At 40.3% G+C, this 15,261-nt stretch overlaps 1 protein-coding gene across 1 annotated transcript; it reads left to right on the forward strand.

Moving 5' to 3' along the window:
* The first annotated feature begins 10,801 nt into the window (after positions 1 to 10,801).
* On the forward strand, positions 10,802 to 11,793 carry LOC122787876 (thymic stromal cotransporter homolog). The gene has a single exon (XM_044054793.1). The coding sequence runs from the start codon at positions 10,810 to 10,812 to the stop codon at positions 11,791 to 11,793; it is 984 nt and encodes a 327-aa protein (XP_043910728.1). The 5' UTR covers positions 10,802 to 10,809.
* The last annotated feature ends 3,468 nt before the right edge of the window (positions 11,794 to 15,261 follow it).

Consider the following 15,261-nt stretch of genomic DNA (forward strand, 5'->3'; position numbering starts at 1 on the left):
ATAGACTTCCCATACATGTCAAGCAGAACACCTCAATGGCCCACTTCAAGAAAAATCTTGATGAGTGGATGGAAAATCTAACATTCACCCCAGGGATCACTCCAATGGCTTTACTCAACAGAGACACTGGGAACTAAGGTTGGGTGGCATGATGCCAGGGTAATCCTATGGGCTAGGCTTGTAAAGGCTCCAGGGCCATTAGCCTAGTACAAACCTATGAACCTAAAATAATGAAGTATTTGTTTACAGGGAGTTCATTTATTATGTCTAGAAACTTTACAGAACTTCAGAGGACATAGAGGATGTCCTATAACTGGCTATAAACTGATAGTCGGTTTTGTTTGTTGTAATTTGAATCTCAATGAACTTTGTTTATGAATCCCTAGGGATCTTCCCAGAAGTTGTATGCTCCCTAGCAAACATGGACATGCCACCACTGCTGCCATTGGGCCTGAAAGCATGATAGATGCAAAACCCAGGTATAGAGGAAATGCTTTCTGAACATTTAAAACAAGTTTCAGATATGGATTTGCTCCAAATGCAGGTGAGCTTAAAGGTCAGGCGTTTTGTTGTTGAAACTTCTAGTACTAAGCAGGGATACCTTAATGTAGTCCTGTTTTAGTTTTGGGATGTTAGTTATGATGGATGTTCATTGGCTAGACTCTGACTAAAGAAGGCACCATGGGGCAGCAAGGGCTTTAGTCAGTATTCAGAAGCTTTGGAATCAGAGGTGCAGACCATCCTTGGAAAAGCAAGTAGGCCTGCTGAGCGTCTTGTGCATGCTGACACATATGGATCCTCCTGGAAAGTCACCAACTATTTAACCAATTTTTGAAGCTAATTGTCTTTTCTTTGTACCAAAACATCATTCTTGGAGAAAGAGGGATTCTGCTCATATCAGACTCTTGCCTGCATTTGTGACAAGCATGGAGAGTTCATACATGTCTCTAAATATCCCTCAGAGTTTTATGTGCCAAGTAATTCACACTCAAATGGACCACCACTATGTCATATTCATATTTGGCAGGTGAAAAGGCCTTAAAGGCCCATGAGATATCAGAGATCCTGGCACCTGAAGACAAGTCACTATCACCCTGTCTTTGTCCAACCTAGTAAGTGGAGAATCTGAGTGGAGTGGAGTGGAGTGTCTAACTAGAGTCACAAATCACTAAAATGTTTTTTTCTTTGTAGCATGACTCTATGTACTAGATCAGGGATGATTTAAATCCCGATGACTCTTTATTGGAGGTATGCCAGAGGGTGATGAGGCATTAGATTTGTACTGATACCAAGTCTTTATGGATCTAGGAGACTTTGGCAACAATTTTTTATAGGTTCATAGGTAGGTACTAGGCTATCAGCCCTGGGGCCTATATAAGCCTAGCCAAAAAGGTTTCCTGGCTTTCACCACCCAAGAAAGTTATTTTCCTGTGCCTATGTCTAGCAGAGTCACAGAAGTGATCTCCAGGGTGAATTTCCTATTTCCCATGCAATTGTTGAGATTCTTTTTTAAAGAGGGCTAATGAGGAGCTTTGCTTGACATGAATGGGTAGTCTGTTTTAGAGCATGGGAAGTATCTGGGACAGGAATCTATCCCTCCAGCATGTTCTGTTTATTGTGGTGGTAAGGTTTAGGTACCTTGCAGCATGTGGCTCAGAGGGATTGGGGTTTCTTTAAGTGTAGCATGTCCAACAGATCTGGGTTTCACATGGCTTTGTATGTTAGGCAGAGGTCGCCTCTGAGTAGACGATAAGTGACAGAGTAGAGCTGGTGTTTTTTGAGATGGTCTGCGTATGGCATCTGTTTAAGGCTGGTAATCCTCTTAGTGAGGTATTTCTGTGGCCTTTCTAGTTGTTGTAAATGTCTTGCGAGGTACATGCCAAATGGGGCATTGTACTCTATAATGGGTCTGATGAGGGATGAGTAGAGAGGAACAATGACCTCTTTTTTCTGAAGGTGAACCCCTTTGTGATGAGGTGTGCCATATAGAAGGATTTCCTGACTACTGTGGCAATGTGATTATCAAAGGAGAGGCTACTGTCCACCTGTGTCCCAAGGACTCCTATCACACTTTTGGTGTTTAGTAGGCTACCACTTATGTGGTAGTTCATGGGTACACTGTTTTTCCCAAAGGGGATGACAATTCACTTCTTAGCATTGAGCTTGAGGCCATGACTTTGACACCAAGCATCAGTCTCAATGAGGCCCCTTTGTAGAATGTCCACGTCATTAGGCAATTCTTTTATGGCACCTAGTTTGCAGTCATCTGTGAACTTCATTAACCAAAGACCTGCTGTATTAGCCTGGACTTCTGAGAAGTAGATGCCAAACAGGAGAGGACCCAGGACTGAGCCCTGTGGTACTCCACTTGTCACTGGTTTGAAGTTGAATTTGGAGTCAGCTACTTTCACTGTGTGGGTTCTGTCAGTGAGCCAGTTGGCCACCCATCTTGTGACATAGGGATTTATGCCTAGTCAAGTGAGTTTATCTATAATTCCAGTGTGGAGGATGGTGTTGAAAGTCTTGGCAAGGTCAAGAAAGGCTGTGTTCACCACCTTACCCTCATCCAAGGCTTTGGTGACTGCTTAAAAGAAGTCAATTAGGTTTAGGAGACATGACCTACCTTTTACAAACCCAAACAGAGTGGGCTCCAGAGTTTAGAGGTTATTTCCATTTCCCTCTCTATGAAATGTTTAGGAGATACTTCCTGCTATCTTGTTCTACTATGACTTCTTTACTCCCTTACTTTTTATACCACTTAATTATTATTATTTTTTATATTAGAATTTAGTTCTTAACAGTTTTTATACTTAGCATCAGTATAATTTCTAAGTGGAGCTTATCTCCATTACTTCTTTCTTTTTTATACCACTTGTTTATTACTTTTTATATTATAATTTATTTCTTAACTGTTTTTATACTTAGCATCAGTATAGTTTATAAGTGGAGCTTATCTCCCCGGGCCTCTACTGAAAATGGACATGTATCCAGCTAGACTAGCCCGGTCAACAAATGTAAAATAAAATAAATAAATAAATAAAATAAATCTATGTCCTTATTTATAAGCTAAGATGATGTGTTCCATGGTCTTGCAGACTAGGCTCATAAGGCTAATGGGGTGGTAGTTCCTGGGGTCCATGGTGGCTCCCCCTTTGTGTAGTGGGATAACCGTTACTGTGCGCCATTCAGTAGGCACAAATCCTAAAGTGAGGCTATGATTGAACATGGTACTTAGGTGGGGTGCCAGTTCGTTCTGTAGTTCATGCAGAACGCAGCCTGGGATGTTGTCAGGTCCCATGGATGCTGTGTTCTTGGCTTTGGAGAGTGCAGTCTTCACTTGTGCAGCCATGACTGCAGGGGCTTTGCATTCTTCCGGTATAGTGCTGGGCCCTTTGGGGGGGTGAGGGGGTGAAGTTTGCACTGAACCTATCTGCCAGGATGCTGGCAATATCAGTTGGTTCTGTATATCTAGTGCCATTGTGCTATAGCTCAGAGCAGATCTGAGTGTTGCCATTGAGATTCTTGACATAGCTGCAGAATGCTTTGTGGTTGTCTTTAGAATCAGTGGCAATTTTGTTTTCATAACTAGCTTTGCAGGATTTTATGAATGACCTCAGCTTCTTACTGAGGCTGACCAGGGAGTTCCTGCAATCAGGGGATTTTACTCTTTTTTGCAACAGCTTCTTCCTTCTGTTGTAGAGTTTGGTTATGGCAGGTGATCACCAGATTGGCTTCCTTTTTTTGGAGGATAGCGTCTTGGTTCTGTTGGGGATGACACGATCCATGCACTCGTGTATCCGCTTATACAGTGCATTTGTATAGGATTCAGCAGTCATACCTCTATTTTCCATCTGTATGGGTGTTGTGAGGCTTGGCATTTCTGTCTTAAGAAGCACAAAGTTGGCTTTGGAGAAGTTTTTTATGATGGTTTCCTTAATGAGGGGGTGTGGGCGGGATATTGATGTCTAGGGTGATTAGCTTGTGGTTGGATCTGACCAGTGAGGAGTTGACCTCTGGCATGGAACATTGGGTTCCCATATTAGTAATGACCAGGTCCAGGATATTGCTGCCCCTAGTGTGGATATGGACAAACTGATCCAGGGCATTGGAATTTATGAATTCCAGAAAACATTGAGCAAATGAGTTAGTACATGAGTAGTTTTCCCAGTTGATGGTGGGGTAGTTGAAATCACCCATTATTAGGGTATTGAGCTGTACCTTAATATTACCCAGTATATCAAGAGATGTGGAGTGGGCATCCTGGGGTATGGCAGGGGATCTGTAACAAGCTACAACCTGTATTGCAGTCTTGACCAGTTTTAGTTGCAAAATAATCAGCCCTTGCAAGTCTTGAACCTAGGACCCTGCACACCAGAGCCATAGCAATTTACCACTAAGCCATCTGAGCTCTGTCCATGCCTTAACATAAGGCATTTTAGTGTTGATTGGTGTAGAGTGCTGTGAAACTGTATCCTGCTCACATTCTGTGTCTATTTGTGAGAGTGGCCTCCACATTAGTTAAATACTTTCATATCTTACAAATAAAATGTCTTGTACTGATTATAAATTCATGATCTCTGAGTATCAGTCAGTCATACTCTGCCTAAGGATATCAAATGCTATTAAGCAATCAGAAGATGGAAGACAAGCAGGTTGACCCTCCATTTTAGTCCAGAGATTTAGAGAATTAGTTTGAATGCACAAAGTTTTATATTCAGTTAAATGATATATAGAAGAAATAACTACCTTTACTGAGTTACTAGTGAAAATAGCAAGTACTAACAGCTAAGGACAATGTGAAGCAAGTACAAGCTGAGTTTGTAAGTAAATAGTGCAAGTATAGATTACTCTGCTGACCTGAAGTACATAGTTTGGTCATTGCACAACTGCGGGTAGCTGTCCATACAGTGATTTGGAGACTTGATACAGTACAGACAAAAATATGCCTCGGAATACCTGATTCTCTACATTGCATGGTTACAGGCAGAAAAATTCAAATAAGCACACTGGCCAAAAAAACACTCTTTGATATTCTATAGCAATCAGAACCTAAAATGTCTAGATTTTTTTCTCCATTCTCACTAGGATACAACCAGTAGCAAGTCTCATCTGTATTAGTAATAATCATCCAAGAAGTACACAGCTATTACAGTAAACGTAGTAATAACATAAAATGAACTTATCCCATTTGTTTCAAGGCTGGTATGCCAGTTTTTTTGAGATAAAAAATAAAAAAATAAAAAATAATAAAAGATAAAAAAATGAGACCACAACAAATCATTTCAAAACTTTTCCCATCTTTAATGTGACCTATAACCTGCACAGTACAATTGAAAAACAAACAATTCTGTTACGGGAAAAAATATAAAAAATAAAAAAACGTACAATAAGCTGGTTGCATAAGTGTGCACACCCTTAAACTAGTACTTTGTTGAAGCACCTTTTGCTTTAATTACAGCATTCAGTCTTCTTGGGTACACACCTGCCATCAATTAAAGAGACTCTGATTAACCCCAAATAAAGTTCAGCTGTCCTAGTAGGATTTTCCTGACATTTACTCAGTTGCCTACTACAGCAAAAGCCATGGTTCACAAAGAGCTTACAAAGCATCAAAGGGATCTCATTGTTGAAAGGTATCAGTCAGGAGAAGGGTACAAAAAAATTTCCACAACATTGTATATACCATGGAACACAGTGAAGACAGTCATCAAAAAGTGCAGAAAATATGGGACAACAGTGACATTGCAAAGAACTGGATGTCCCTCCAAAATTGATGAAAAGACAAGACGAAAACTGGTCAGGGAGGCTGCCAAGAGACCTACAGCAACACTGAAGGAGCTGCAGGAATTTATGGCAAGTACTGTTTGTGTATTACATGTGACAACAATCTCCCATATTCTCCATATGTCTGGGCTGTGGGGTAGGGTTGCAAGACAGAAGCCTTTTCTTACACAAAAAACACCCAGGCTCAGCTAAAATTTGCAAAGCAATGCATCAAGTCTCCCAAAAGCATGTGAGAAAATGTGTTACGGTCTGCTAAGACCAAGGTTGAACTTTTTAGCCACAATTCCAAAAGGTATGTTGGGTGCAAAAACAACACTTTGCATCGCCAAAAAAACACCATCCCCACAGTGAAGCATGGTGGCGGCAGTTTCATGCTTTGGGGTTGCTTTTCTTCAGCTGGAACTAGGGCTTTGGTCAAGGTGGAGGGAATTATGAACAGTTCCAAATACCAGTCACTTTTGGCCCAAAACCTTCAGGCATCTGCTAAAAAGCTGAAGCTGAAGAGGAATTTCACTGTTCAACATGGCAATGCCCCCAAACATACATCCAAATCAACAAAAGAATGGCTTCACCAGAAGAACATTAAAGTTTTGGAATGGCCCAGCCAGAGCCCAGACCGAAATCCAATAGAAAATCTGTGGGGTGACCTGAAGAGGCCTGTGCACAAGAGATGCCCTCGCAATCTGACAGATTTGGAGTGCTTTTGCAAGGAAGAGTGGGCAAATATTGCCAAGTCAAGATGTGCCATGCTGATAGACTCCTAACCAAAAAGACTGAATGTTGTAATTAAATCAGAAGGTGCTTCAACAAAGTATTAGTTTAAGGGTGTGCACACTTATGTAACCAGCTTATTGTATGTTTTTTATTTTTTATATTTTTCCCCTAACAGATTTGTTTGTTTTTCCATTGAATTGTACAGGTTATAAGTCACATTAAAGGTGGAAAAAGGTTTTAAATGATTTATTGTGGTCTCATTTTTTTATATCACAAAACCTGGGATTTTAACAGTGGTGTGTACACTTTTTTATATCCACTGTATGTATATCCTCCCATTGTTTCTTTGTGAATTGCTTATCCAGTCTCTCTTCCCAATCCTTTCTAACCTCATCTGTTTGATTCTTATAGTTATCATGCAATATTTTATATGCTCGACTAATTATTCATTTTTTAATGGCAGCTTCTGTTCTAGATTCTATTAAAAACTCTACCAGTGCTGGTCTTTCATTTAGGATTCCCCCCATTTCTTTCTCTTTGCCTATACTCTGATATCAGTCATTGATACGGAAGGCAATCTCTAGCCTGCAGTCCAAATAAATTATTGGCCTCTTCCCACTGTATTACCTTTCCTTAGCTAGAATACTAATAAACACCAAAAAAGTACACAAGCTATTACAAAAAACTCAGATAGAACACCAAATAGTGTTGCATGTTATTCTGGAAGGGACAGTTATAAAAAGAATCAGAAGTAAGGTTATGCGGAGAAAAGTTGTAACTTACTGCATCTTGCCCAAAGGAAGAAGTGTTAAACCTTACATCTGCTGGAAAGCTGTAGAAATGTGAAAGAAAGAAGAAAACGAGAGTTGAAGAATCGGGTAGAATGTCTCCACAATATACATAATAGCAGAACTCTGAATTGGAATTCACGTCTACTCTTTATATGCTAAGTGGTTCCAGGACTAAATGTGTAAACAGCCCATTAGATTCATTATGGCTAACTAATGTACGTGCACTATGTCTGTTTATTTATACCCTTGCTTATATCAGATTTTGCAATACTACTCTGAAAACAAAATATGATGATAGTGAGTAGTAAAAATATAAAGCAGTTTAGAAAGTTGTACGGAATAGTCATTAACTACAGATAATAGGCAAGGCATTGTCTAAATAAGTTGATTGAATGACTGCAAAGCTGAAAATTACACTAAAACGCATGAGAAACAGATGAGCGGAAGTAGGCATTGTCACACTAACTAGCAAAAACACTGCACTGTTGCACACCATGTAAAGTAAGTGTACAGCTACAGCTAAAGGATTTAGTTGTGTACACAGAGTTTCCATAGCACTCACCCGCTCCTCTGTAATGCAGTCATTTAATTTCTGACGTATATTTTAAGTTTCTAGTATGAAGCACCAACTTCCACAAAGATGACAATCCAAAATACCAAAAAATAATGCCCAAAACACAGATGGCTCATAAATGCAACCTTAAACATTTTTTGCAGGAAGCAAGCCCCCTTGCACCCCATTTTAACAATAGTTAATAACAGTGTGATGCAAATGGTTTTTTTCACTTTAATCAAATAGCTAGTAAAATTAAATTTGCACAAACAGTTTTGGGAGACACATACCTTCATTTCTACTCCATCGCTGTGCACTTTGTCATACTGTGCTCAATCAACAGCCCTTCTATTAACTTGTTTCTTGATAATAGGCTATATATTACATTGTTTTATTGAATGCTGGGTAAACAATTTGTTTCCTTCTAAATACATTTATGCATTGATTATACAACTCATCAGTAAAAGTTTTGTAAGTCAAGCCTTCCAGACAAAACCCCTGCTCTTCAGCATTTAATTCACCCCTACACCACCACTAGAGCCTTAAGATCTAGTAATTACAACCTCATCAATGTCATCAAACATAAACATGATGCTGGTAAATCTCTCTTTGTCTGCTCTATTGCCAAAATCTGGAATTCACTCCCAAGCCAGTTAACCTCTACCACCTCCACCTTCCAATTTAAAAAATTCATCAAAACCCACTACTTAAATAACTGGCTTTGCTCATGCTACTCCCCAGGTTAATCCACACCACTGCACTGTGCTAGGATTCTGCTAAGGTTCAACAATTTGTTCCCTGTTTCTCATTGTATACTTGTTTATCCAATGATAAGTCCTTTACAGTGCTGGTCGACCTGTTTAACCAAAATTATGTTTTGAACAGAACTGATAATCATCTTCTAGTGCAAAAAAAATGTAACTCACAATTTCTTTCAAATATGTATCATTCACTATAGAAATTACCTAGAAATTGTTAATCTCTGCTTATGTATGCTTGTTTGTATTCTTGTATGTATACTTGTATACTCATATGTTTTCTTATTAAGTGGAGCTTTTCTCCCCAGGCTTCCACTGAAAATGGACCTGTGTCCAGTCAGATTTCCATGGTTAACGAATGTGAAATAAAAAAAAATAAAATAAAATAAATAAAAAGCCTGAATACAAAGTGTACTTACATCAGGCAAATATCATTCCAGTGAAAATAGTTTGTACACTATGACTTATGTGGTGCATTCCTGCCTGCATTGTTGCAAGCTGTTTGTATAAGCAGAGTTCCTCCCTAACCCAATTCAAGTGCAATTTGCAGAATTGGATGGGAAACTGGAAATTCATCTTTGGTTTGGCACCTATGTCTCTAATGCAAATGGGTAACCTGTAAATGATTCATCTCACAGGCCCATGCTTACACTTATCAAGGGTGTCAGAACTTGTCAGATATTCGGGATGCATGCCTATGCTTAAAAAGGCCCTTGTGGTAGTTAGCCTAGTAAACACCTATGAACCTATTCAGCCACAAGTTATATATTCATGATATTACACTGGGGCACTCACTGCAAATCATCAGTAGATGCAGGTAAGAGGTGGTGCGGTGCGTAGTTGCTTCCAGAGTAATAATTTTATAGGATCTGTGCTAGGAAGGCATGGCAATGTAGACAGGCAGCAGGCTAAAGTAGGTGAGTTATTGACACACAGTGCACTTATGTAGGAAAATATGTCAGGAAGAAGTTTACACAGACAAAGAAAAAATGCTATATGCACTGCAGGAATTAGACAAGGCAGTTAAAAGATGATTTCAAAAGGGTGATGTCCAGACACTTGTCTTACCTAAGATGTAGCCGGGGCATTTTAGTCTACAGTAATAGGCATGTCAGGACCAAACATATGAGTGGGCACAATTATCAAAGCTAAAATCACTAGATTTTGGAAACAACAAGTGAGACACTTCATGTAAAAGTCAGAACCCAACACTATACTTCCTCAGGTCTCAGCTCATACTGAACAGAACAGAGATGGATTCAAAATTAAGTAGAAAAGTGCAACTACAAAATTTCTGGTGTCAGTAGAAGGCAGAGTAATGTTTATTAGTTTCTTTGGCAAAGAGAGAGGCAACATGAGAAAGAATGTGTGTGGAGAAGACTAGCAACTTAATAATTCAAAGTGATTTATTTGTATATTTGGACCTGGCCACAAAGGAACGACAGACAATTTTCTGGTAAACTAAAAGACATGTGAAGTGAACCTGAACAAATAACATAGAGATGTCCGGAGAGTATTCTGGTAAGTGTATCATGAGCCTCAGCAATAGTGTAAATAAAAGCCCCATTTTCATCAAAACATAGTATCGTCAACTCCGAGGCAGTTTGTTTAGAAAGACCGAAATTAATTCCTGTGAGACTGTACAGTAAGTGACCTGAAAGTACACTGATCATTAACTATAATTATTAATTTGCATAACCCATTGCTTAGACACCATAGCAATCACTAACAACAACGGGAGAAAGCCAATTCTGCAAAAAATGGATTAGAACAAAAATCCATGACAGGAACACAGAGCTAAGAAATTAACTAAAACATATATGTGTGTGTGTGTGTGTGTGTGTGTGTGTGTGTGTGTGTGTGTGTGTGTGTGTGTGTGTGTGTGTGAAAAACACAGTTACTCAAATTATAGCTAATTCAAAATGAAAGGAGAATATTTTTCCACTACCTCCTGTGGACTGGAATACACCACATCTGACAACTTCCCTTTCAGTGTTGGTATTTGATTAGATAAAACACTTCCTTTTTTGAACAGTTCATTTTCCATTTTTGTGTCATACAACAGGATTCAGTTCTTTATATATATATATATATATATATATATATATATATATATTTTTTTTTTTTTTTTTTTTTTTTTTATGCAGACAGGGCAAGCAGCACACTTTGCTTTGGCTCTAATCTGGAACTGAACCTTGGCCTTAGAATTATGGGGTGCTTTTTGACGCTCGTGGAACCTATCGTGGTGTTTAAAAGTCTTGCAGACTCTTTCTATGATACAGCCCTCCTAATGGTAGTGTACAATCAGTGCAACAGAACAGCAGATAACAGCACTTACTACGAGCAACAGAAAGAAGCATCAAAGTTTTTCCTTTTCTATGACATTATCTCATGTTTAGTTCCATTACTGCCTGCAGTGACTTTAGGAAAATGTGCAGACAAAAGGGGTCTAAAAATTTTGACAGTGATCCCCTTACTTGGATACCTTCTAGGAAGATCATTTCTGTTCTTTATAGAGATGTTCAAGCTGCCACAATATGTCATGTTTATCGGACATGCTGTCACTGGACTGTGTGGAGGATATCCAGCATATTGGACAGGTATCAATGCCATTGCTGCTTTAAGATCAACAAACAACAACCGCAGTGTAAGGATGAGCTCCCTGGAGCTTTCATCTGGGATAGCAAAATTGCTTGGCAGTATACTGTCTGGACATATCTTTATGATACCAAATAATCACACTGGGTTACCTGTAACAGTTCTAAGTTTAGCACTTTATACATTAAGTGTGGTATATTCAGCATTTATAATTAAGTATCCAGCTGTTACTGCAGATGAACAGAGAGGGCTTCTGCCTTCCCCGATTGAAGAAAAGAAGGACATGAGAGCTATGGTTTATCTGTTTGTTGCTGCAAATATTTTTTATCTTGGAATGCTTGGAGGGGAGAACGTGATCTCCCTGTTTGTTTTAAAGCCCCCACTCAGTTGGGATGCGATCTGGGTAGGATATGGACATGCGGCAACTAATATGATGTATGTCACCAGCTTTCTAGCAGTGCTAATTGGTTCCAAGTACCTGAGTGACACTTTTCTTATCCTTACAGGGATCTTCTCTAACTGTGCTGGAATGGTAATGATGAGTTTTGTGAAACAAAGCTACCTTTTCTTCATTGGTAAGTTTGTGAGATATTAGCTAAAGGCTTTTTTTAAATAAACATCCATGAGCTCATTGGCATACAGAGATTCATCCATGCGGTTTCTCATACAATTTTAAACAGATTGCTTTTCATGTACTGTAATGCTGATAATCATAGAAAGTAGCGTTTAGTGGTAGAATGGGTGGTTTACAGCTTGCAAGCAGATTATCTGGAGGAAGGTGAGGGAAATGATACGCACATCAAGATGGAACAGAATCGATACTAAGGAGTTTATCATTCATATTCATTCGAAAGGCACAACAGTTGTTCCAAGTGTCATTTTGGCTCGTGAATACATTGAAAACGCATTCTGATTTCAGATGGTTTTACTGGCTAAGTTCAGCTTGTCTTTTTAAGTTCTGAATGGATAAGCTAAAGAGAGAAAAACTTTTTTTTTTAATTTTATTTCTTAAAGTGGCTTAGGTATAAATTACCAACCTGCTTCTTACTTGTAAAGCTGTGGGGGGGGGGGGTGAATGATATGACTTGCCCTTAAAATTAGGGACTGTGTAGATTCAACAGTTTAAAAAACACTAATTCTGAATGCATTTTTGTTTTTTTTTTGTTTCTTTGGGGGGTTTGCCTTTTTTTCTGTTTCTTTCAAAGCCACCCCACTTTGCAGTCACAGCCTTCCCACCTTCTCCCTGTTTTGTTCTTAAATTTGGTGGTTCTTGATTTGGATGTTAATTAAACTTCACACATTCTGCTACCCTGTCATATGTCCACCAGCAAGCTGTTCAGTCCAAGGCCCACACCACCAGCCTTGTTTTATGCACCCATAATTGTCATTCAGATTCAGGGTTTAGTGCTCAGTATCTGTGTCAGGTAAAATTTATTGATTAAACAGTAAGTAAATCTGATGCTGTCATTTGGTACTCATGGATGGCTTTATACTTAGGTGTAAGAGGGCAAATTAGAACTCCATTATACAATTAAGCTATCTGGAAGAGGGTTGAACAGTGGGAGGAAGAGATTAGAGGAGACGTGGATACTGTAGGTAGAAGGTATGGTCAAGCGGCAAGGTTGCGGGAGTTGTGAGGGCTGTATGATAACAGGAACATTGGAGTGGAATGTGAAGGAGCTGAAGAAGAGGATAGAAAGTGGGGGGAGGAAGACAGAGTGGGGACAGAGTTACAGGAGACAGGTGAATGGTGGGCAGGAACCAGCCCATAGGGAGACAGGTATAAGACAGGGAGGAAAAGGCTAGAAGGAGCAAAGAGAGCATGAAGCAGACAGGGGACAAGGAGAGGAGAAGACAGGTAAAAGACAGAGAATGGCAGCCAAGAAATGAAAAAAAGAAGGCCAGAGCTAGGCTGCTAAAAAGTGTTGCCTGCTATGGGGACAGAGCAGATAAAGAATCAAGAAGAGGTTAAAATGGAGATAGGAGGGAAGAACAAGAGGATGAGGTGGAGAGAACTGAGAATACTATGAAGATTGGGAGCCAGGAGTGGATTAAATTTAGGAACGTTTGTGGGAAGATTATACGATTCATAGGTTCATAGGTTGATACTAGGCTATCGGCCCAAGGGCCTACGTAAGCCTAGTCAACAAGGTTCCCTGACTTACGCCACCCAAGAAAGTTATTTTCCTGTGCCACTGTCGAGCAGAGACACAGAAGTGATCCCCGAGGTGTATTTCCTATTTCCCATCCACTCATTGAGATTTTTCTTGAAGAGTGCTAATGAAGAACTTTGCTTGACATAGATGGGTAGCTTGTTCTAGAGTATGGGAAGTCTCTGAGACAGGAATCTATCCCTCCAGCATGTCCTGTTTATTGTGGTGACAAGGTTTAGGTCCCTAGAGCATGTAGCTCAGAGGGATTGGGATTTCTTTAGGTGTAGCATGTCCAACAGCTCTGGGTTTGACATAGCTTTATTTGTTAGGCAGAGATCACCTCGGAGTAGGCGATATGCTACAGAGTAAAGCTGGAGTTTTTTTGAGGCGGTCAGTGTAGGGTATTTGTTTGAGGCCAGTAATCCTCTTTGTGAAGTACTTCTGTGGCCTTTCCAGCTGCTGCAGATGTCTTGTGAGGTACATTCCAAAAGGGGCATTGTACTCTATAATGGGTCTAATGAGTGTTGAATAGAGAGGAACAATGACCTCTTTTTTCCTGGATGAGAACCCTTTTATGATGAGGTGTGCCACATAGGACTTCCTGACTACTGTGGCAATGTGACTATCAAAGGAGAGACTACTGTCCACCTGGGTCCCAAGGTCTCTTATCACACATTTGGTGTTAAGTAGATTGCTGCCTGTGTGGTAGTTCATGGGTACAGAGTTTTTACCAAAGGGGATGACACTACACTTTTTGGCATTGAGCTTGAGGCCATGGCTCTGACACCTGGCATCTGTCTCAACAAGGCCCTTCTGTAGGATAAACACATCATTTGGGGACTTGACTATGGCTCCTAGTTTGGAGTCATCTGCGAACTTCATTAGCCAGAGGCCTTCTGTATTAGCCTGTACTTCAGAGAAGTATATACCAAACAGGAGAGGTCCCAGGACCTAACCCTGTGGTCCTCAACTTGTCACTGCTTTGAGGTCAGATTTGGAGTCTGCAACTTTTACAGTGTGGGTTCTGTCAGTGAGCCAGTTGGCAACCCATCTTGTGACGTAGGGATTTATACCTAGTTTAGTGAGTTTAGCTATAATTCCAGAATGGGGGATGGTGTTGAAAGTCTTGGCGAGGTCAAGGTAGGCTGTGTGAACCACCTTACCCTCATCTACGGCTTTGGTGACTGCCTCAAAGAAGTCAATCAGGTTCAGGAGGCATGATCTGCCTTTCACAAACCTGAACTGGGTGAGATCCAGAGTTTGGAGGTTACCAATGTCTTTGTTAATGAGTTCCATGATGATACATTCCATGGCCTTGCAGACCAGGCTCATCAGGCTAATAGGTCGATAGTTCCCGGGATCAGTGGTGGCTCCCTCTTTGTGGAGTGGGATAACTGTTGCTGTGCGCCATTCAGTGGGCACAAAGCCTGATGCAAGGCTATTATTGAACATGATGCTTAAGTGGGGAGCCAGTTCGTTCTGAAGTTAGTGTAAAATGCAGCCTGGGATGTTGTCCGGTCCCATGGATGCTGTGTTTTTGGCTTTAGAGAGTGCAGCTTTTACCTGCATAGTTGTGATTACAGGGACTCTGCATTCTTCCTGTATAGATATGGGCCATTTAGGGGGTGGGGGGGGGGTAAAGTTAGCACTGAATCTATCTGCCAGGATGTTGGCAATATCAGTTGGTTCTGTAACTTTCGTGCCGTTGTGCTGTAACTCAGAGCAGATCTGGGTGTTGTCATCAAGATTCTTGACATAGCTATAGAATGCTTTGTGGTTGTCCTTAGAATTAGTGGTGATTTTGTTTCCGTAGCTAGCTTTGGAGGATCTTATAAGGGATCTCAGCTTCTTACTGAAGCTGACCAGGGAGCTCCTCCACTCATGGGATTTTACTCACTTTTGCAACAGTT

This window comes from Protopterus annectens, chromosome 13.part0, assembly GCF_019279795.1.
Source record: "Protopterus annectens isolate FY-2018-M chromosome 13.part0, PAN1.0, whole genome shotgun sequence".
In the NCBI taxonomy this organism is placed as follows: Eukaryota; Metazoa; Chordata; order Ceratodontiformes; family Protopteridae; genus Protopterus; species Protopterus annectens.

What these genes read in the sequence shown, in the direction of transcription:
- LOC122787876 (XM_044054793.1), top strand. Translation starts at nt 10,810, where the DNA reads ATGGGGTGCTTTTTGACGCTCGTGGAACCTATCGTGGTGTTTAAAAGT.